General features: G+C 34.5%; 3 protein-coding genes across 3 annotated transcripts; 2 read left to right on the forward strand and 1 right to left on the reverse strand.

The window, feature by feature from the left end:
* Positions 1-606: 606 nt before the first annotated feature.
* LOC132559350 (DNA-directed RNA polymerase II subunit RPB4-like) lies at positions 607-8,178 on the reverse strand. The gene is made up of 5 exons (XM_060223959.1): positions 8,112-8,178; positions 6,117-6,174; positions 5,486-5,608; positions 3,754-3,849; positions 607-1,846 (listed from the first exon to the last, which is right to left on the reverse strand). Exons 1-5 carry the CDS (start codon positions 8,176-8,178, stop codon positions 1,768-1,770), a joined length of 423 nt encoding a protein of 140 aa, XP_060079942.1. The 3' UTR covers positions 607-1,767.
* A 2,640-nt stretch (positions 8,179-10,818) lies between these two features.
* On the forward strand, positions 10,819-12,722 carry LOC132559356 (uncharacterized). The gene is made up of 4 exons (XM_060223965.1): positions 10,819-11,259; positions 11,402-11,572; positions 11,749-12,009; positions 12,201-12,722. Exons 1-4 carry the CDS (start codon positions 10,819-10,821, stop codon positions 12,720-12,722), a joined length of 1,395 nt encoding a protein of 464 aa, XP_060079948.1.
* A 5,945-nt stretch (positions 12,723-18,667) lies between these two features.
* LOC132559357 (uncharacterized) lies at positions 18,668-20,567 on the forward strand. The gene is made up of 4 exons (XM_060223967.1): positions 18,668-19,108; positions 19,251-19,421; positions 19,593-19,844; positions 20,046-20,567. Exons 1-4 carry the CDS (start codon positions 18,668-18,670, stop codon positions 20,565-20,567), a joined length of 1,386 nt encoding a protein of 461 aa, XP_060079950.1.
* The last annotated feature ends 2,809 nt before the right edge of the window (positions 20,568-23,376 follow it).

Consider the following 23,376-nt stretch of genomic DNA (forward strand, 5'->3'; position numbering starts at 1 on the left):
TGGAAATAGATGAAAGTCTGATGGAGTGAGATCAGGCAAATAAGATGGATGCTTAATCAAATCAAAGCAACAATCGTTAATGGCAACCATTGCACGCCTGGTTTGCTTCTAATCAACAGTCAGAATTCTTTGTATCCAAAGGGCTGAGACCTTTCTCATTGCAAGATCTTCGAAAGAAGGGAATGTACTCTTTCTGGCTGTTTCTGATTGGTTAAGGAAACCAGGTCACATAAACTCACAAATAAAATGGACCAACTTGAAAGACGTTCAAAATCAATGTATTTCTTTCTCTTTTTAAGCTTGAAATACTTAAAAATGACAAAAAAAAGAGAGCGTTTAAATGAGTTAACACCAGAGTTGAAAAATTAAAAACCAGGTTATTATCTGAATAATTCAAATGTCAACCAAAGCACTTTTGTACCTTTCCCTTTGTTCTACTCTATCATTTGCATAGTAAAACTTTTAACACTACAGTAGCATTTGGACTAAGACTGGACAGAAAACATGTACAGGTCTGTAATGGTTATTAAATAATATCACATTAAATCATTATAGTTTAGTTTACTGTCAAGTAAAATGCTATTCAAATAAAAATAACGCTCAAAATTGTCTTGTACATTTTAATGATGATTGAAATCGAAGTTTCAAGATATCTCTAATGGATAAGGATGTAATCTGTTGTCAGTACAGACAACAGATTTAAACCATACATGAATGCCCTTGTGTCTCAAATTTGTTTGACATGATAAAAGTAAATGGAAACCTACACTTGTTCACAAGCATCGCCTCTTGTTAAAGTTTGTGTTTGTACATTCTGCAGTGCATATGTAGGTTACAGACACTATACATAAATAAAACTATGTACCTTTCATTTAAATGCTGCATAAATGGCAGTGTTATACGGTGTAATACTGGAAGATGGTGCTCAGTTTGATGATGTGAATGTCTCTGGTGTAGATATGGTCTAATAAACTACTAAATAAAGGGTAGATGACTTGCTATGCTGCTGTGTTTTTGATGGATGACAATGAATTTGGTTAATGTCACAAATGAAGTTTCAAACTGCAACCTGTACAGCCAATTTCTATTTATAGGGAAGCTGACCTAGTTTTACTGAAGGTCAAAACATGAACTTGTACAAAACTCCATTCTGTTCACCTAAGCACACTTCAGACTGAATTTGATAAAAATCTGTTCTGTTGTTCATGAGTAGTTGCAATTTAGAAGAAAATGTGACAAGATGCCAGAGAGATGTCAGATACCATGGTATCCCTGTAGCACACGTGACCCAAAGGGCAAGGTGGACCGGATAGCCTGGATTCACTTTTTAGACAGGGTCATGTTTTGGTATACACAAGATAAACTGGATTCAATATTCACTAAAATGTTACAATACATGATAACATCAACACAATTAAATGAAACATATTCTTAAAAGTCATTCTGTATTCTGTAAAGTGACAGTGACAAATGAATGATGAAATATTGCAGAAAATACTCATGTCTTGAGTATTTTTTTATGCTTGATGTATTTAACTAACACCAGTTAACAGTTACCAGCTGAATTCTTTTTATGTCAAAAGAACTCTGAAGTATTATCACTTCCACAAACTGATCCGAAAGACGTCATAATTTCTCTTTGTAACACACGCTGCTAACAATGTTTCCAGATCAGTGTTTTATTACAGGAATCTGTTGTCAGACAGTCGCATCTATTACATCTCGCTGGAATTTACATATTCAGTACTCTGCTTTGCTTGAATGTCTTCAGTATTGGAAACTCCGCTTTGTCTGAATGTCTTCAAGAATCTGTTTGAGCTCTTCATCTTCAAACCTCCCTTCTAAGCTGTAACATAAATGGTCACTGTAACAGTTAGGGTTGAAATAGTAAACAGTAGTTATATGTATTATAAACTGAAAACAAGAGGCCTGTGTATTTACAGCAAAGATAAAGACCTTTACATGAAAGAGGTCAAATAGGCCTAAATAGCACAACTGCCCTACAGCTTACAAAGAAGACATCCTCTGATCATAAATACATTTTCTACAAACTTGAAATCCTATTCCTTATACATGCTACTACACAAATGCAAGGACTCCAGATCTATTGCCTTTATCAAATTATGATAAAAGAACCAACATCAGCAGCCTAGACCTTTGTATTATTGAGAAGTTAGCTATTTTATAAGACAAGAGGACTAGCTGCCTTGACCGTCACCTGAGGCAAGTGATATTGAATATAAAGGTTATAGGGACTGTGTACCTTTTAAGTGTCATGAAGAAGAAAATGCAACACTGATGATAGTAACACTTTTGGGGTCAGCCTGGGTCAATATATGCCAGTATGTCAGTATATATTCTTACCAAGTTATTTCCTGTGGAAAATAATTTCATGCTCAAAAATGCAATTTTCTTATAAAGACTGAAGTAAATTTCAACCTTCAAACCTTAAGACCCTTTTGTTCATGACAAGTATTTGTTTCTCCCATATCTTGATGTTTAGAAATATATTTTTGAAATTTAACTCAATTTGACCCATTTTGGTCCTGCTAATCAGTCCCTTGGGGTCAACAAGGATCAATATGTGTAGACCATCACGCATTCAACCTAGTAATTCTAACCAGGTTTGAAATATTTCCAATGGAAATTTAAAAAAAAAATAAGCTAAAAAATCTACTAAGGTAAACCCCCCCCCCGCCCACCTCCAAAGGGGGAAACATGAGACCTCAGGGTCATGAAATTTACAGTTGTGTTAAAGCACCTTTTAGACTCTTTCATCCATAAAGAGCATTTGATTCTACCATATTTGGGTATTGGGAAATATTTTTGAAAATTCAATCAATAGAGTGTAGGCACTTTCTGTATGATACCAAGTCTGCACTTTGAATATTGTTTTGGCTATTCAGGTTGATAATACATAAATTTGTAACATTAACTGCAAGACACACATGTTATCTATCACAAGCAAAACAAGAGACATATAGGCCTGCCCCGCCCCTACCAAATTTTAACAAAATACTGTCATTTCTACAGTAGAAGGATTCCAGAAAGTTTTTTTTATCCCTTTTTTAATCAATTTTTTTTGTAAAGAAATATTACTGTAGACCAAATATGGACAAATCTGATAAACTCTTATCTTCAGTTACATTACATTCTTCAAAAGTTAGCATTGTTTACCTAAAAAGCACATGAATATAAATTGGAATTTGTTCAATTAATGTGTATCTCATTGTGTTTCTTTCATAGCATCCTTCACTAAAAAGATTTTCCAATAAAAGCTATTGTTATCCTGTACTTAGATTAAACTTTTGTGAATATAAAAGTTTCCTGTGAATATGTATAAAATGTCTTGCTGTAAGATTCATGTAAATGCTGTCAGCCAGTTTGTTTTATGATCAGTTTAATGGGCACAATTAAGGACCCAAGGGAACCTACATATGAAATCTGAGAAACATTCATCCAATACTTCATAGGAAACTGCGTTAACAATGTTTCATAGTCAAAAATCCAAGATGGTCACCTATCAACTATCCTGCATTTTCTATCAATCCTAAAACAAAATATGAAGAACTAGGGTTAAAGACAACCCCACATATGAAACTTGAGAATAATCCGCCCAGTGCTTCTCCAGAAACAGTGTTAATGATAATTGTTTGGGGAATGATGGATGACAAAGAGTTAAGATTTGATTAGACTACCATCTGTTGATGGTTGGCTAAAGCCAGTGTGAGCAGTGAACAAATGATTGATTACCTTGGAATTAAGGATTTGGCCTCATCAGCATTTTCTGGACAGAGGTTAGCAAGGGCAGCAAGCTCAAACTTGTGTAACTTCTTCTGCATCAGCAGACTGAAATACAGAATTTCATTTTTTACTTCAACAAGAAGTCTGTGGGACTTTACAGTCACCTAAGCTGATTTATTTGATTTTTTTTTAACAAATAAAGAGCACAAATATTCAAATTGTTATTAAACAAACAAAATGGCCTTATACAATATATAGCATACAAATTAAAAACTTGAGAGAGTACTTTACCATATTTGACATCTGTGACCTTGAAAGAAGGTCAGCGTCATTCATTTGATCAAATTAGGTAGCCTATAACCCGGCATGTTACTAGTACAATAAAATTACTCCAGGCCTCTTAATTAGTGAAAAGTCATTTAAAATATCTTAACTGATTTGACCATTGTTAGCCATTCAATCTAATAAGCTACAGGCCCAAGCAACATTATCCTGGGTCTCTTGTTTATTGAGAAGTCATTTAAAGATAATAACATATTTGACTTCAAAGTATTATTACCCTGAGCCTCTTGGTAATTGAAAAGAAGTTGTTTTAATATATTTATACATTTGACCCTTGTGATGTTAAAAGGTCATTCATCACAGAATGTTCCTGGCACAATATTATCACCCTTGGCCTTTTTACAATTCAGAAGTTGTTTGAAGATATAAACACATCTGACTTCTGTGAATTTGAAAGTGGGTCAAGGAAATTTGATTGAAGAAAGGTGATAGCCCCACATCCCAGTATGTCACTTGTCAAATATTACTTTAATCCCCTAATTGAGAAAAAGTTGTTTTAAAGATTTAATTCTATTTGATCCCTGTTATCTTGAAAGTGGGTCGTAGTCATTCATTTGAAGAGCTTTGATAGCCCTCCATCCCAGCATATTAAAGGCCAAGTATCAGTATCTTGTGCAATTTAGTTATTGCAAAGAAATTGTGTAAAGATCTCAATACATTTGATCCTTGTGAAGTTGAAAGTGGGTCAAAGGCATTCATATGAAGAAACTAGATATCCCTTCATCTCGGCATACTAAAGGCCCAATATCAGCATCCTGTGCCTTTGGTTATTAAGATGAAGCGAAGTCACTTAAATAGTTTAGCACATTTGATACCTGTGACCTTGAAAGAGGGTCAAGGTAATCATTTGAAGAGAATTGGTAGCTCTCCACCCAAGCATGCTACAGGTCCAATATCAGTGCTCTGTGCCTTTTTATTATCGAGAAGAAGTCAAAAATATAATTTGTATACGATGGATGATGGACAAAAGGCAATGACGAAAGGTCACATGAGACCTAAAAAGAACTGTCTATTATCAGTTTACATAGACACTATAGAATCAATTCGTCAAGTTTTGACAAATTTTCTCCTGAAATTTCTGCTTCTATCATGAAATAAATGAGTGCATAAGTGTACAGGTGAAGTTCTTGTCAAAGATAAAAAAATTCTGATTTGACGTTTTCATTTACAAATTTTCCATCTTTAAAAGTATTTGGATTTCAAAATTTGATTCCTGGAAGACCTGCATATTTAAGTGGAAGTTTTTTAAAGTCAGAGTTTGGAACATGCATAGAAATGGATTGTGTAACAAAACTTGTAAAAATAAGAAAGCAATAATGATACAATTACAAGAAAAATAATATCAAGTGTACGTGTGTGTCATTTTATTTTCACCAACTGTATCACACCTTTCACCTACCTTCTGACGGCAGAAATGGTTTCCCTGTTTTTGAATTTGGAGAACCTACTGGTGTAATTAAGAGTCTTCATGAACACCTCCGACAATTCCTGTTCTTCCTCAGCACTCTCGTTCTGTTGTTTCCTGAAAAGATACAAAATCAATTCCAGTGACACTAATAAATGAGAGGGAAAAATGTCAATCAAAATTCTTTCAGCTTTGATTATGCCCATTCATTCAGTTCAAAAAAAGCTTTTCTTTGATACAAGCATGAAACTAAAAAATATTCCTATCAAAGCTTATGGTTAGTTTCTTAGATAGGATTAAAAAACAAGGTAACAAATAAATGTTTTAATTTGATAATTTAATGGCAGATTATCTATAAATGAATCACTATGCATAACAGCTGGCGAGACACGATTTTAAAAAGATATGTAGTAAACTAAGCAAATGCTTAGCAAGACAAAATTAAGCGAATTTTTTTTATACAGAAGGGAAATAACTCTTTGAAAAGGGGGGAAAATGCAAAAACACACAAGAAGCATATCTCCATATTGTACCGGGGTCATTACTGAGATTTGAATTTTCTTATTACTGTATAGTACTGTACCAAAATTTTTCATATGAATTACTTTATTATAAGTATACAAACCTATGATCTAGCAACATCTGTACTTCTGAGATCAGCAGTGTTTCTGCATTCTCAAACTCTGTAATCAAAAATGTAATTTATATCAGTCATTATCTTATATTGTAGACAGTTGTAGTTGTACCTTTTCAAATAATCTGTTCACATTGCCTGAAGGGCTAAATGAGCTTGCCAACCTTTCGGTATAACTCAAAGAAGTCTGGTAGATTTTAGCTAAATTTTGCATGAATTATCACTAATTTGTAAATTCAAACTTGGTGACCACTTTCCTGGATTTTTAGGACCTGAAAATAAATATTTCAGCTGGTTTCATGATCTAATAAAAAAAAATCTGACTATTTAGGTGAAAAATGAAGTCCAGAGACACCTTCTTTTTTAATTACTTAAAGGCTAAACATGTTGATAAATATATATTTCTTTTTTTTTTAAATGCAAGAAATAATTCATCACATGTAAACCTATCAAATTTTTATAGATGATGACTATCTGTTGCCAAATTGGAAATTTTGAATGCATTTTCCATTGAATCAATGAAATTTGTGCAAGGTTTACAAATCACAGAAGCAATTTAAAGTTCCAAATCCAGAGATTGCCACTGTCATTTGTATTGGATATTGAACGCAGAACTAAATTTTACAACAGATTACAAATGGGTTGTTTTGCTACAGTAAAAACCTGCATGTAAAAAGTGTATTTTTCGTGAAAATAAAAGGTCGAAAGTGGGGAGTGCATACATGACATAGCTACAGGAATTTCCATTTGTTTTTTCATAGAAAGAAAATCTATGAGTAACAACAAAAGATAAAATCATCATTGTATATGTTAATGAAAACTTTGTGCAGTGACACTGGACTTTTCTTTCTGTGTTGTTTTCATGAATGAAAACATGTTTTTAAATGGGATCATATTTTTTGCTTATGTGAGGTAAGTTAGAATCATCAATGGGTATAGCCTTGATGATTTTTTTCAATGTAGTTCAGATATGCAAAACGGGTCAGTTTCAATAGTTCAGATCTATATATTTGAAGTTAGGTCCTTGTATTGGGTTTGATTTTGATGTGTACCGTTGATTAAATGTTTGCATGGTTTCAATAGCTAGTGGATTGGTTGTGTTTTCCAAGCTAGATTGGATTCAAATGTGATGAATTTATGAGGGATGTTTTTAGTGACTGTAGTATTTAGTGTTATTTTAAATGCGTTATACAAGTCATCTGCAGTATTGTCAGTAAGTTGGTCTATTTTATTATTTAATGTTGCGATGTCCTTTCTGATTTGTCCCAGTTTGTTTTGTTGTAAAGAGACATGTTTCTAGGTTGTCTGCAATTTTTTTTTCTCAGTCTGACGTCCATTTGTGCTTATGCAATGTGTTGAATAGATTTTCTGTCTGTTTTTCTGATGGTGGAAGGTTCGTTTCTGAGTCTAAGATAAAGTATAGGGTCTGGACATGTGGTAATGTCGTTCATTTGTATCTTCTGTGGTGTCTAATATTTGTTGGTGAAGATTTGGGTTTTGCTTTAAAAGGAATCATGGTGATGTTTTGTTAGTAGATTTGTAATAAGTTGAAAATCTCTACTTATGAAAGTTATTGTATTGTGGATATCTGATTCGAGTGAGTGCATAATGTAGAAGATTTCATGTCTTTTGTTGGAGATGAACTGGACTGATGGTGGTTATGCATATTGGTTTTGTGGCTTTTCGAGGTTTACCCCTACCAATCCAATGTGATAGCATGTAAAAGGTAGTCCGCAGTTAAGACCCCCACTATACGTGTAGTCACACATATTGATGAAAATTTGCCAGTTATAAACCAACGAGCAATCTAAACCGGCCTTCACACAACAAAGACTAATACAATATATAGTAATACATGAGTATAGAATGCTAAGATAGCGGACGCTTGTAAAATAGCATAACACGCCTATACATCACAGATAATAATTTATAAGAAAATGGTGATATCCATAGAACATATCATACATAGTAAAAAATATAAATAACCTTTAGGAAACAGCAGTTCCGATGCGTCTTCATCTGGCTGTTCGTTAGGAAGTGGAGCCGCCGCCATGTTGTTTTGAAATAAAATCTGTTTAAATATCGAAACGAATGAAAACTGGAAATCCGGATTCCCCCATTTTCCGCACTGACACTATACAAAATGGAACACTTCCCAGAGACTTGACGAAGAACTTTTATTTTGTACTACAAATGAATATTAACTATTCTAAACAAAAATGAAGGTATATTTTTAATTATGAATAATCCTGGGAAATAGCGCAATGCTACAACACAAATATTCTATGATGTGTTTGCACAATGAAAAGTATTGCTGAAATTAATATTTTGATAGATAAGTGGCTGAGGTTAATAAGAAAGATGATGATTTTTTTATAAAACGAAGACTGAAATATTAAAGATTATGTTGGTCTATTTAAACGACAGAATAGAGGCGTTCCATTTTAGATATCCCTACCTGTTAATACCCTTAGCTGAACCTTGCATGTCTTACTACGTTCTAAACCCATTTATAAACATGCACGCTGATGACATGAAACCAAAGCATGAAGTCGTCGGAAATCTGAAGGAATCTGTTTGTGAAAAAAACAGGATTCAAACACTCGGTTACCTTAACATCGCAGTCTCACTATCACCGTCTCAACATCAAATCACCATTAGGCCTACAACGTCAGCATCACCTCAATGTAACCCTGGTAAAATACTAGCCGCAATATACCATTCGGCTAGAGAGAACTTCTCTTTAGCTCGATTGGTTGAGCGTCAGACTAGTAGGCCAGGGGTCCCGGGTTCGATTTCTAGCGGAGGCATTGAGATGAAAAATGACCTCTGTTACATCAACATCACAAAGTCAACATCACCTCAACGTCACCATCACCTCAACATCACAAAGTCAACATCACCTCGACATCACAAAGTCAACATCACCTCAACATAACTGTCTCAGTATCACCTCACCAGTACAACGTCAGTATTACGTCAACATCACAGTTTCATCATCACCGTCTCAACATCACCTCAACATTACTGTCTCAGCATCACCTCACCAGTACAACGTCAGTATTACGTCAACATCACATTCACAGCATCATGATCATCACAAAGTCAGCATCACCTCAACATCACAAAGTCAACATCACCTCAACATCACAAAGTCAACATCACCTCAACTTTATAAAGTCAGCATCACCTTTACTAATTTCCAAGTGATACTTTTTGGCGTTAATGCTTATATACAATAATTCTTTACATTAATAAGCTTAATGTTAAAATCACACTAAACGATGAAAGATATCTAACTACTGGAAATTTTGAAACATTAAGTAAAATAGACGAAACAAGGGCTAGTATGAGGAAGTTTACACCGTATACTCTTGTAAATATTTAGGAGAAAAAGAAATGTATTAAGGAGGGGTACTTAATCATAAGAACCAGACATGTTAATCTCGAAATTCTCGAAACAGAACAAGTTTACATGGAAAACGAAACCAACGAGCACTTAATATATCTCATACAACACAAAGAAATATGATATACCCTCCGATTTCCCACTCCTATAAATTGTACATGCCGTTTTGTGAGGGTGATGTGATCCTGTGAGATACTACTTTATTACGATATCTCACCTTCGCAAAGGTTCGCTGTCATGATTTTATAAAAAAAATATTATTTAAGTAGTACTACAGACTTCTGAAAATACTAGCAACATCATCTAAATATTCTTCAACTCATGTACAATGTACGTAACGTACCATAGTTATTCATTCGTGTGAGTAAAAAAATTGTCAATAAATTCTCTTTTATATTATTACACGAAATGCTTGTAAACCAATTTGAAAATCAAATTAAATTGAAAAAATATATTGCTTCACAAATGACAAAATTGACCTTGAATTAATTCGATAAATCAAATAATATGAAAACAAATTTCTTTCGTGAGTCTATACTATATAGTAATCAATAAACCCCGTTCGGAACATCTAGTCTACATTATTTTGTAGTTCATTCGGAACTCTTTCTTCACACTGACGTATAAAATTATCAATGGATCCTGGGCAAGTTCAATCTCGTTTCCGACGAGTCAGCTATTCGTGTTCGTTCTGATGTGACGTCAGCAGGTCGGAGTGTATATATAAGCTCGCCAATACACACAGCTTCACATAACAACTATCGCCACCGTGCAGAGTTCCCCATATACATACTAGCTTCAGGTAAGGTTCTATATCTACTGACATCGCATATTCATATTGAAATAACTTATATAAAACAGTGTTTTTATAGATACTGTGTACAAGTATTTGTATCATATAAAAACATATATAAATGTATAAAACATACATAAGAATAACATTACGTTCAGAAACAGTAATTTCAAATTGCTGAGGGAAAGTATTTTTTTTAAAGTTTTGTATTCTATGAACTCAATTTTAAAACTCAACTCTGAAAAGGCTCGTTGTCAGTGCTCGTTTACTTCGCATGTGTAATATATAAAAGCATGATTATAAAACGCACAATGTGTATTAAAATGTAAAATCCTACTTAATAGTTAAGAAAGAAGTATGAATACCCTTAACTTACTTTTTGCTAACCATCTTTCAATTAAAAAGGTAGAAAACAATAGTTCTAAAATTTATGATAAATGTATTTCTTTTAATCAAAGTTAACAATTACATCAATAATTCCAGAACAAAAGATGGCTCTACCACCTGGCGGACTACAGGAAATATGTTTCTCATTTGATACCACTGGGTCAATGTACAGCTGCTTGGATGAGGTCCGTGGTCGTATCCAGGACATGATCCAACGTCTCCAGGCCGACATCCCCGGCATCAGGATAGCCGTCTTCGCTCATGGCGACTATTGTGACAAAAACAACTACATCACGAAACACATCGACTTCTCTACCGACGTGTCGACTTTGTGTAAGTGGGTTAATGACGTAGGAAGAACGGGTGGCGGCGACGCAGACGAGTGCTATGAACTCGTTCTGCACGAGGTCAAAAGTTTGAGCTGGACGCCAGGATCACAGAGAGCGTTAGTGATGATGGGGGACAATAACCCACATAAACCAAGTTATCCACAGAACACAATGAAATTGAACTGGAGGACGGAAGCAGAAGATCTATCGAAAATGGTGAGTATATTTATGATCATGCACCTAAAAATGAGGACTGTCAAAGAAACATCTTAGTGTTACTTCCTTATTTGATTCAGTAGTTCACACATGTATAAGTTTGATTCATTGCCTCTAAGAATGTTTCCTTTTGATTTTTCAGGGTGTCCGAATTTATTCCGTGCAGTGTCAGAATTACACAGGAGCAGACCACTTCTATCAGACCATAGCAAAGGTGACCGGAGGTCACTACCTAAAACTTGCCCAGTTCACCAATATCTTCGATTTTATCATGTCGATCTGCTACAGAGAAAAAGGCTCTGAATTTTTACAGGTGTGTAATCATATCAACCTTTTTTTTTTTTACACTTTTTAAAAATGACAAGTATAAAATATTTTCAATAAAACATTTCGTTGGTAAATTTCAAATCTGATGTGATTCATTTATTTTGAAGCTTGAAAAAGATATAAGTGATCGAAACTCGACTAGAAATGTATTCTCCATTTCAGGATTACGAAAAGGAAGTGAGGGCAAGAGAAGCTATCACGGGAATTAACAAAGATTTGGACTCGTTATTTGGAGTTCTTCGGCGGACTGACAGTAGCCATGACGTCACAGAGACGGATACAACTGTAACAAAACCTCCACCTCCCATCAAAATGCCTTCCCTCAAAAAAGTCTCGTCTGTAACAAGTATGAAGAAAAAGTTAGGAAAACCATCGTTGGGATCAAAGCCTACCCGAACAGGAAAGCCTCGCACAGTAGGCAAGGTACATAATTAAATGATTATTTAAACATACCCATGTTACGAATAGACGAGTTATTGATTTAATTTATGTGCACTGCAAACGGTGTTATCGGGGTATCATTATTAATTTCAGACTTCGTGAAATTAAATTATCCATAATATATATTAGTGATATAATCACATGTAACAATCTATTGTTTTTTTTCTTTTTAGAAAACAGTTTCACCAAAACTGAGAAGGGAAAATGTGTCTGAATCCAACTTTTCTCTGTCGGGCCGAAAATGGAGCGCGTGGCAAACCTGTCTGTCATGTGATAAATCTGATAGTGAACTTTGGGATAAAAGAAATGGCACTCATCTTGGTTACAGAAGGAAAGAAATATTTGATGGGAAACTGACAAGGCCTTCCATTTACGAGTTTTCTGTTCAAACAGCTCCTGGCCACAAAAGACATATAATGTATTCCAAAATTTGTCATGGACTAACTTCTCCACATAAATGGGAACATCGTCTTCTCGGACAGAAAGATATTAGAAGTCAGATTGAGGAAATTCTCTCGAAAGGCTGCTGCGTTGCTGTAAGGAGACTGAAACTTGTCAACCGAAAACCAACCAAAGCCAACACATTGAACTCCTTACGTCGTTACGACTACGCCTGGCGACGCCACGGCAGTCTGAGAACAGGTCATAGACCTGTAGTTAAAGGAACGGTCCAGATCTCTAATGACGCATTCTGATTTGCACTGAATTGGCGGACACAATGGCTACTATCAAAATATTGTGTAAATGACAATTGATATGATCAGTACATAAAAGTAATGATAACTGCTGCTATTATTTTCACAAGTGTACAGCATTATCTTTAATCATGTCATGGTTTCATGGTCTGTAAAAATCGCGCCCTGCAATGTTTAGGAAGAAATTCCAGAGCGATGTTGTCATGTACATTTGTATTATCATAGCATTTGTTTAATGTCTTGTTGTGTTTTTATTATAAATATGTTTGAATAAAAATGTTTTAATGCGAATATGGTAGTTTTTTTCTGTGTCAAGAATGTAATACAATATTTGAAGGATAACAACTCGGATGAATGTAGACTCAACGGAAAACAAATTACAGTGGGCTACCACGTGTCGGGCAGGTTCTTTATGTCATAAACAATACACAAACAATATATAGAAACTGTTTTAATCTGATAAAGTCAAAACAGATATCTAAATTGATAAATGTCTTTTGTCATTCAGGATCTTCTTGTAAATCTCAAATGGAATTTGGAGTTATGAGAAGTGTTCTCGTCTGAGTTGAATCAGCCAGTCCTCCAGAAATTTGGCCACGTTATCTGGATTATCCTGGGACGTTGCCTTATTGTCCTCTACATATGACAGAAGTAAGTCTGACAAAATAACACGGAAACTAGGTTACATGGCCTCGCCTCCCAAACAGCTTAATTTTGTTTGTTCAAAACATGTTACCAACATCGTGCATGCTTATGGATTACACATTCATCATGTATTTAAGAAATTAGAATAGTTTTGTTGAAATCACAGTCACCTTAGTGGAAATATATCAACTGTTTACGTTGTTTTAACCAGTTTCCAATATAATATGATGCTATAATTTAGCAGGTAGTTCAAAATACCAAAAGCATGTAAATATAATGATGGTGAAGTCTAAATTCATCACAACCATGACAAATATTTCGTTGTTTCGTTGATACTATTTCGTTAAATACATTGTCTGCATTAGTTACTCGAAGTGATACAATTTCATACGATGGGAAGGACTTTATCAAGTACTCGAAAATTGAAAAAAAAAAACAAAAAAATACAAAAAAACCACGGCATATTATTTTTTCTGCCGTGATGGATTTCTTAATTTGTATGTAAACATGAACATTTTAATTGCAAAAGCATATCACGATCTGGATCACCAACGTCTAAAGACTTATAAAAACACAGCGGTAACAGGAGGTAAGGAAATAATTGGTTTTACGTACTTACATAACTGACCTAATCACAGTCTCATTGTTTCACGAAGCACTACGGTTACATAAGAAACAAGAAATGAAAAAATTGAATGTATCGCTATGAAATTATTTGACACAATTTGTGGTGTACTTTCCTGGTGCTGGAAGGGACCAGATGTATTTGTTAAGCGTTTAATGTTATTGCGTGTGGTAGAATTCACAACCATCAAACTGAACACATGATCCGCTGGAACTTCATTTTCCACAATACACTTACCGCAGCACTCAATAAGAGCTGCAGATTGAATTAATAAATACTTATACCAACAAAATAAATTTCATAAGGAAATTAAAATCAAACTAAAAGTCTTAAATAACTCCAATTGATTAGATAAAATATACGGTAATGGTGTTAAAATCAGGTTGCAAAAACGTTTATTTGAAGGTACTTGTGATATCTGTTTGAATTTAATTATGATTAAATATTTAGGAAATTTCCAGCAAACACAATAATTGGTACAATAATTAACAGGATAAATATTGGAAGGTTAGACTTTTTTCTTTTCTTTCAAAGCAGGCAGTTTATGTAATATTGAAACGTTATCAAGAATTTCAATAAAACCTAATATTTTCTCCAGACGGATTTTTTAAGAAATAAAAGATTTTAACTTATTTAAACTTATTTTCTTAAATATGATATTTCAGCAGTTCAATATATACAAAATCATGATGTCGTCCTATTCTACTATGGCCAGTCAACATTGTTGTATTGAAATAAGAGACCCATGGATCCCGTATCTGTCATCTGGTTTTTGCTTAGGTAAAATTGCTTCGTCCAAACTAACGGAGAAGAAATTTTAAATATCCAAGCACACATTACGCACTTTATCCCATTGTGCCCCAATGCTCTGTCCCTCAGAGGTCAGCCAAACCATTCATGTTTCAGACCAAATAGAGTCAGAATCCTACCATTCTTACATAAGAAGGCTTTCCATTTTTTTTATTTCATTTTATGTGGCCTGCCACTCATATCCTCGATTGAGAGGCCCACCATTCATACTAAACCCATTAGTCTTCACCCAAGGATGCTTCAGACCAAATTTTGGTCATCTTACAATGTCAGAAAGATTTCGATTAAGAATTTCCCTAAATGAACCCCAACTCAGAGGGCAGAAATGCAGTACTATACTAAACTGATTTCACTACCAAAAAGGATGCTCCAGACCAGATTTGGGAAAATTCCAATTATTCATACAAGAGGAGTAACACCTTGAATGATTTGCCCGATTTTCTCCGATTCCGGCCTACCCCCTGGGGCCTTAGACCTATTGTTTATACAAAATTGATTCACCCTTACCGTTCATCATAAATATGTGAATGTGTCGGAGTGTTTTTTGTTAATATATATTTCAAAATTTTAAAAAGGCATGCTTCAGTGAAACAATGTATACTGTATACTCGTAACTCGTAAATGCAAGAATTTATATCAATCTAGAGATATATATGTGTCTGAATACCAAGTGCCAAAAAACCCGTATAAGTTACTGTATACATTTTATGATATTTCACCGTATAAGTATTAGTATCAATAACAGATTATATAGTCAGCTCCAGCCAAGATCAAAAGATAATTCAAACAGAGTACTCCAGCCTCTCCATCCTAGCAACCACCCCAAGTCCAACTAAAACAATTCCTTACCTCAAAATGATCATGATCAACAAACTTATTATGATAAGAAAACTCCAGATGAAAAAAAATTAAGGTTTGGTAATACTTGGTTAAATGGGATGGTCATACGCAAACAAACTGGGAACATAGAAAATTTTTACCTGCAATGGGTTTCAGAGTTTCGTGTTAGAGAAAGCAATTCAGCAATTTTCAGTAGAATAGAAAAATAACTTGCGGACCACATATAGAAATCGCTGATGACGATGGTTGATTTCTCTCTCTACTTACCACATTTTAATTATTTTAGTGTTTAGGTGTAATTTTGTACCGACAAAAAGACACTTATCTTTCCTTTCTTACTTTACATTTTAGTTGTCTTTGGTAGTCCTAATATATCGGATGTGATTGTGATGATCTTTTTGCATACCCCTGGTCATCTCCGAAAAACCATGGGAAGTCAAACGACTGAATTTTGGATTGCTGTGTGAACCAACAACTCAACTTCATCTTGACAAGGAATATTGGTCTCATACGTCAGCGTCGCATGTGTGAGTCAGCTGAGTCTGTCATCAAAACAACGTCCCATTTAAATTCCTTACATTACTACTCTTTTGCAGGCTATTTGTATATAAGGCATCAGTACTATACATTATATTGGAGGTTCCTTCCAGTACCTATCAATGCAACACATACTCATATAACACAATAGATAGGTGTACCAGTCTATTTTACACATACAATTGACAACAAGCACTTTACTATTTTGTCTCATAAGTAACTCCAAACGTGTTTCTCACAAGACAACGATAATTTTGATGTTCATTTCATTAAGCCCTATCGTCAGTGACTAAAATCTCCTATCTTTCATCTATATTTTAAAATTAGAAGGAAACAGTATAGTCACCATACAATTTCAGATTTATTCCAAATACCTTATGATCATCAATGACAAAAGTGTCTCCGACAAATTTCTTGTGTACAAAATGGCAATGTTAGCTCTAAATTGCCCTAGTGGTCAGAAAATTATCAAAGGTATTTATTTAGTACTTAGTTTACCATGCCGATGTACTTTTATACCACCAAGGTTGGGATACAGTAACGAAAAGAAATTTCTATGTTACATAAAGTTAATCTTCCACTGATTCAGTTTTTCTTCAATTTTATTTTAGGACAAACGATGTACCCAAATTTAATCAACTTTCCAATTCCAAAATTCAAAATATATAACCACTCCTTTACAGAAACGTTAGCAAATGATCAGACCTTCCATCTCAGTCCAAAGAAAATTGTTCAGAAAGCTCAAAAGATTGTATTTAAAGCTCTTTCACCATCATAGTGTTAGCATCAGCTCAAAATCACAGTCTCAACATCACAACGTCAGCGTTACCTCAAGATCACAGTCTCAGTATCACCATCTTCACAACGACAGCATCATCTCAACATTACAACGTCAGCGTCACCTTAACATCACAGTCTCAACATCACGCCATTATCACAGTGGCAGCATCACGTTCTCACAATGTCAACATCACCTCAACATCATCAAGTTAGTATCACCTTAACTAATTTCCCTTTTTATCGACACAAAAAATACTTTTTGGTGTTAATTCTTATATAGAATATTTTTTTTACTTGCGTCCTTTACATTAATAAGCTTAATGTTAAAATCACATTAAACGATGAAAGATATATACCTGTTGAAAAGTTTGGAACTTCAAGTAAAATAGACGAAACAACGGCTAATATGAGGAAGTTTACACCGTATACTCTTGTAAATATTAAGGAGAAAAAGAAATGTATTAAGGAGGGGTACTTAATCATAAACACCAAGTTGTTAATCTTGGTAGTTCTAAGTGAATAATGCATGTAGAATTCTCTAAACAGAACGTGGTTAACCTGGAAAACGAAATCAACGAATACAACACAAAGAAATATGATATACCCTCCGATTCCCTCCTTCTATAAATTGTACCTGTGAGATACTACTTTATAACGATATCTCACCTTCGCAACGGTTCGCTGTCAGGATTTAAAAAAAATATTTGAAGTAGTACTTACGTCAACTGAAAATACTAGCAACATCATCTAGATATTCTTAAACTCAGGTACAATGTACGTAACTTACAATTGTTCTTCATTCGTTTGAGTAGAAAAATTTGTCAATAAATTCTCTTTTATATTATTACACGAAATCCTTGTAAATCAATTTGAAAATTTAATTAAACTGAAAAAATATATTGCTTCACTAATGACAAAATTGACCTTAAATTAATTCGATAAATCAAATAATATGAAAACAAATTTCTTTCGTGAGTCTATACTATATAGTAATCAATAAACCCCGTTCGGAACATCTAGTCTACACTATTTTGTAGTTCATTCGGAACTCTTTCTTCACACTGACGTATAAAATTATGAATGGATCCTGGACAAGTTCAATCTCGTTTCCGACGAGTCAGCTATTCGTGTTCGTTCTGATGTGACGTCAGCAGGTCGGAGTGTATATATAAGCTCGCCAATACACACAGCTTCACATAACAACTATTGCCACCGTGCAGAGTTCCCCATATACATACTAGCTGTGCTTCAGGTAAGGTTCTATATCTACTGACATCGCATATTCATATTAAAATAACTTATATAAACACAGTGTTTTTATAGATACTGTGTACAAGTATTTGTATCATATAAATATATATTTAAATGCATAAAATAACATATTACGTTCAGAAACAATACAATAATTTCAAATTGCTCAGCGAAAGTATTTGTTTTAAAGTTTTGTATTCTATACACTCAACTTTAAAATTCAACTCTGAAAAGGCTCGTTGTCAGTGCCCGTTTACTTCGCATCTGTAATATATAAAATGCAGTGTTTATTAAAATGTCAAATCTTTATTAATAGTTAAGAAAGAAGTATGAATAATCTTGACATACTTTTCGCTAACCATCTTTAGTGTAAAAAAAGATAGAAAACAATAGTTCAAAAATGAATGATTAATGTATTTCTTTTAATCAAAGTTAACAAATAATTCCAGAAAAAAAGATGGCTCTACCCCCAGGCGGACTACAGGAAATATGTTTCTCATTTGATACCACTGGGTCAATGTACAGCTGCTTGGATGAGGTCCGTGGTCGTATCCAGGACATGATCCAACGTCTCCAGGCCGACATCCCCGGCATCAGGATAGCCGTCTTCGCTCATGGCGACTATTGTGACAAAAACAACTACATCACGAAACACATCGACTTCTCTACCGACGTGTCGACTTTGTGTAAGTGGGTTAATGACGTAGGAAGAACGGGTGGCGGCGACGCAGACGAGTGCTATGAACTCGTTCTGCACGAGGTCAAAAGTTTGAGCTGGACGCCAGGATCACAGAGAGCGTTAGTGATGATGGGGGACAATAACCCACATAAACCAAGTTATCCACAGAACACAATGAAATTGAACTGGAGGACGGAAGCAGAAGATCTATCGAAAATGGTGAGTATATTTATGATCATGCACCTAAAAATGAGGACTGTCAAAGAAACATCTTAGTGTTACTTCCTTATTTGATTCAGTAGTTCACACATGTATAAGTTTGATTCATTGCCTCTAAGAATGTTTCCTTTTGATTTTTCAGGGTGTCCGAATTTATTCCGTGCAGTGTCAGAATTACACAGGAGCAGACCACTTCTATCAGACCATAGCCAAGGTCACCGGAGGTCACTACCTAAAACTTGCCCAGTTCACCAATATCTTCGATTTTATCATGTCGATCTGCTACAGAGAAAAAGGCTCTGAATTTTTACAGGTGTGTAATCATATCAACCCTTTTTTACACTTTTTAAAAATGACAAGTATAAAATATTTTCAATAAAACATTTCGTTGGTAAATTTCAAATCTGATGTGAATCATTTGTTTTCAAGATTGAAAAAGATATAAGTGATCGAAACTCGACTAGAAATGTATTCTCCATTTCAGGATTACGAAAAGGAAGTGAGGGCAAGAGAAGCTACCACGGGAATTAACAAAGATTTGGACTCGTTATTTGGAGTTCTCCGACGGACTGACAGTAGCCATGACGTCACAGAGACGGATACAACTGTAACAAAACCTCCACCTCCCATCAAAATGCCTTCCCTCACAAAAGTCTCGTCTGTAACAAGTATGAAGAAAAAGTTAGGAAAACCATCGTTGGGATCAAAGCCTACCCGAACAGGAAAGCCTCGCACAGTAAGCAAGGTACATAATTAAATGATTATTTAAACATACCCATGTTATGAAAAGACGACTTATTAATTTAATTTTATGTGCATTGTTACGGTGTTATCGGGGTATCATTATCAATTTCGGAATTAGTGGAATTAAATTATCCATAACATATATTAGTGATATAATCACAAGTAACAATCTATTGTTTTTTTTTCTTTTTAGAAAACAGTTTCACCAAAACTGAGAAGGGAAAATGTGTCTGAATCCAACTTTTCTCTGTCGGGCCGAAAATGGAGCGCGTGGCAAACCTGTCTGTCATGTGATAAAACTGATAGTGAACTTTGGGATAAAAGAAATGGCACCCATCTTGGTTACAGAAGGAAAGAAATATTTGATGGGAAACTGACAAGGCCTTCCATTTACGAGTTTTCAGTTCAAACAGCTCCTGGCCACAAAAGACATATAATGTATTCCAAAATTTGTCATGGACTTACCTCTCCACATAAATGGGAACATCGTCTTCTCGGACAGAAAGATATTCGAAGTCAGATTGAGGAAATTCTCTCGAAAGGCTGCTGCGTTGCTGTAAGGAGACTGAAACTTGTCAACCGAAAACCAACCAAAGCCAACACATTGAACTCCTTACGTCGTTACGACTACGCCTGGCGACGCCACGGCAGTCTGAGAACAGGTCATAGACCTGTAGTTAAAGGAACGGTCCAGATCTCTAATGACGCATTCTGATTTGCACTGAATTGGCGGACACAATGGCTACTATCAAAATATTGTGTAAATGACAATTGATATGATCAGTACATAAAAGTAATGATAACTGCTACTATTATTTTCACAAGTGTACAGCATTATCTTTAATCATGTCATGGTTTCATGGTCTGTAAAAATCGCGCCCTGCAATGTTTAGGAAGAAATTCCAGAGCGATGTTGTCATGTACATTTGTATTATCATAGCATTTGTTTATGTCTTGTTGTGTTTTTATTATAAATATGTTTGAATAAAAATGTTTTAATGCGAATATGGTAGTTTTTTTCTGTGTCAAGAATGTAATACAATATTTGAAGGATAACAACTCGGATGAATGTAGACTCAACGGAAAACAAATTACAGTGGGCTACCACGTGTCGGGCAGGTTCTTTATGTCATAAACAATACACAAACAATATATAGAAACTGTTTTAATCTGATAAAGTCAAAACAGATATCTAAATTGATAAATGTCTTTTGTCATTCAGGATCTTCTTGTAAATCTCAAATGGAATTTGGAGTTATGAGAAGTGTTCTCGTCTGAGCTGAATCAGCCAGTCCTCCAGAAATTTGGCCACGTTATCTGGATTATCCTGGGACGTTGCCTTATTGTCCTCTACATATGACAGAAGTAAGTCTGACAAAATAACACGGAAACTAGGTTACATGGCCTCGCCTCCCAAACAGCTTAATTTTGTTTGTTCAAAACATGTTACAACATCGTGCATGCTTATGGATTACACATTCATCATGTATTTAAGAAATTAGAATAGTTTTGTTGAAATCACAGTCACCTTAGTGGAAATATATCAACTATTTACGTTGTTTTAACCAGTTTCCAATATAATATGATGCTATAATTTAGCAGGTAGTTCAAAATACCAAAAGCATGTAAATATAATGATGGTGAAGTCTAAATTCATCACAACCATGACAAATATTTCGTTGTTTCGTTGATACTATTTCGTTAAATACATTGTCTGCATTAGTTACTCGAAGTGATACAATTTCATACGATGGGAAGGACTTTATCAAGTACTCGAAAATTGAAAAAAAAAAAAAAAAAAATAAAAAAAAAAACCACGGCATATTATTTTTTCTGCCGTGATGGATTTCTTAATTTGTATGTAAACATGAACATTTTAATTGCAAAAGCATATCACGATCTGGATCACCAACGTCTAAAGACTTATAAAAACACAGCGGTAACAGGAGGTAAGGAAATAATTGGTTTTACGTACTTACATAACTGACCTAATCACAGTCTCATTGTTTCACGAAGCACTACGGTTACATAAGAAACAAGAAATGAAAAAATTGAATGTATCGCTATGAAATTATTTGACACAATTTGTGGTGTACTTTCCTGGTGCTGGAAGGGACCAGATGTATTTGTTAAGCGTTTAATGTTATTGCGTGTGGTAGAATTCACAACCATCAAACTGAACACATGATCCGCTGGAACTTCATTTCCACAATACACTTACCGCAGCACTCAATAAGAGCTGCAGATTGAATTAATAAATACTTATACCAACAAAATAAATTTCATAAGGAAATTAAAATCAAACTAAAAGTCTTAAATAACTCCAATTGATTAGATAAAATATACGGTAATGATGTTAAAATCAGGTTGCAAAAATGTTTATTTGAATGTACTTGTGATATCTGTTTGAATTTAATTATGATTAAATATTTAGGAAATTTCCAGCAAACACAATAATTGGTACAATAATTAACAGGATAAATATTGGAAGGTTAGACTTTTTTCTTTTCTTTCAAAGCAGGCAGTTTATGTAATATTGAAACGTTATCAAGAATTTCAATAAAACCTAATATTTTCTCCAGACGGATTTTTTAAGAAATAAAAGATTTTAACATATTTAAACTTATTTTCTTAAATATAATATTTCAGCAGTTCAATATATACAAAATCATGATGTCGCCCTATTCTACTATGGCCAGTCAACATTGTTGTATTGAAATAAGAGACCCTGGATCCCGTATCTGTCATCTGGTTTTTGCTTAGATTAAATTGCTTCGTCCAAACTAACGGAGAAGAAATTTTAAATATCCAAGCACACATTACGCACTTTATCCCATTGTGCCCCAATGCTCTGTCCCTCAGAGGTCAGCCAAACCATTCATGCTTCAGACCAAATAGAGTCAGAATCCTACCATTCTTACATAAGAAGGCTTTCCATTTTTTTTTATTTCATTTTATGTGGCCTGCCACTCATATCCTCGATTGAGAGGCCCACCATTCATACTAAACCCATTAGTCTTCACCCAAGGATGCTTCAGACCAAATTTTGGTCATCTTACAATGTCAGAAAGATTTCGATTAAGAATTTCCCTAAATGGGCCCCAACTCAGAGGGCAGAAATGCGACACTATACTAAACTGATTTCACTACTAAAAAGGATGCTACAGACCAGATTTGGGAAAATTCCAATTATTCCTACAGGAGGAATAACACTTTGAATGATTTGCCCGATTTTCTCCGATTCCGGCCTACCCCCTGGGGCCTTAGACCTATTGTTTATACAAAATTGATTCACCCTTACCGTTCATCATAAATATGTGAATGTGTCGGAGTGTTTTTTGTTAATATATATTTCAAAATTTTAAAAAGGCATGCTTCAGTGAAACAATGTATACTGTATACTCGTAACTCGTAAATGCAAGAATTTATATCAATCTAGAGATATATATGTGTCTGAATACCAAGTGCCAAAAAACCCGTATAATTTACTGTATACATTTTATGATATTTCACCGTATAAGTAT

The sequence above is a fragment of the Ylistrum balloti genome, unplaced genomic scaffold (genome assembly GCF_031769215.1).
Source record: "Ylistrum balloti isolate Yb309-2 unplaced genomic scaffold, AGI_CSIRO_Ybal_v1 Utg370894, whole genome shotgun sequence".
Lineage (NCBI taxonomy): Eukaryota > Metazoa > Mollusca > Bivalvia > Pectinida > Pectinidae > Ylistrum > Ylistrum balloti.

Coding starts and splice junctions, on each gene's coding strand:
- LOC132559350 (XM_060223959.1), bottom strand. CDS start 8,178: ATGGCGGCGGCTCCACTTCCTAACGAACAGCCAGATGAAGACGCATCG. Junction 6,175..8,111: donor GGAACTGCTGTTTCCTAAAG/GTTATTTATATT, acceptor TTTTGATTACAG/AGTTTGAGAATGCAGAAACA. Junction 3,850..5,485: donor ACCATTTCTGCCGTCAGAAG/GTAGGTGAAAGG, acceptor TCTGTATTTCAG/TCTGCTGATGCAGAAGAAGT.
- LOC132559356 (XM_060223965.1), top strand. CDS start 10,819: ATGGCTCTACCACCTGGCGGACTACAGGAAATATGTTTCTCATTTGAT. Junction 11,260..11,401: donor CAGAAGATCTATCGAAAATG/GTGAGTATATTT, acceptor TTGATTTTTCAG/GGTGTCCGAATTTATTCCGT. Junction 11,573..11,748: donor AAGGCTCTGAATTTTTACAG/GTGTGTAATCAT, acceptor TCTCCATTTCAG/GATTACGAAAAGGAAGTGAG.
- LOC132559357 (XM_060223967.1), top strand. CDS start 18,668: ATGGCTCTACCCCCAGGCGGACTACAGGAAATATGTTTCTCATTTGAT. Junction 19,109..19,250: donor CAGAAGATCTATCGAAAATG/GTGAGTATATTT, acceptor TTGATTTTTCAG/GGTGTCCGAATTTATTCCGT. Junction 19,422..19,592: donor AAGGCTCTGAATTTTTACAG/GTGTGTAATCAT, acceptor TCTCCATTTCAG/GATTACGAAAAGGAAGTGAG.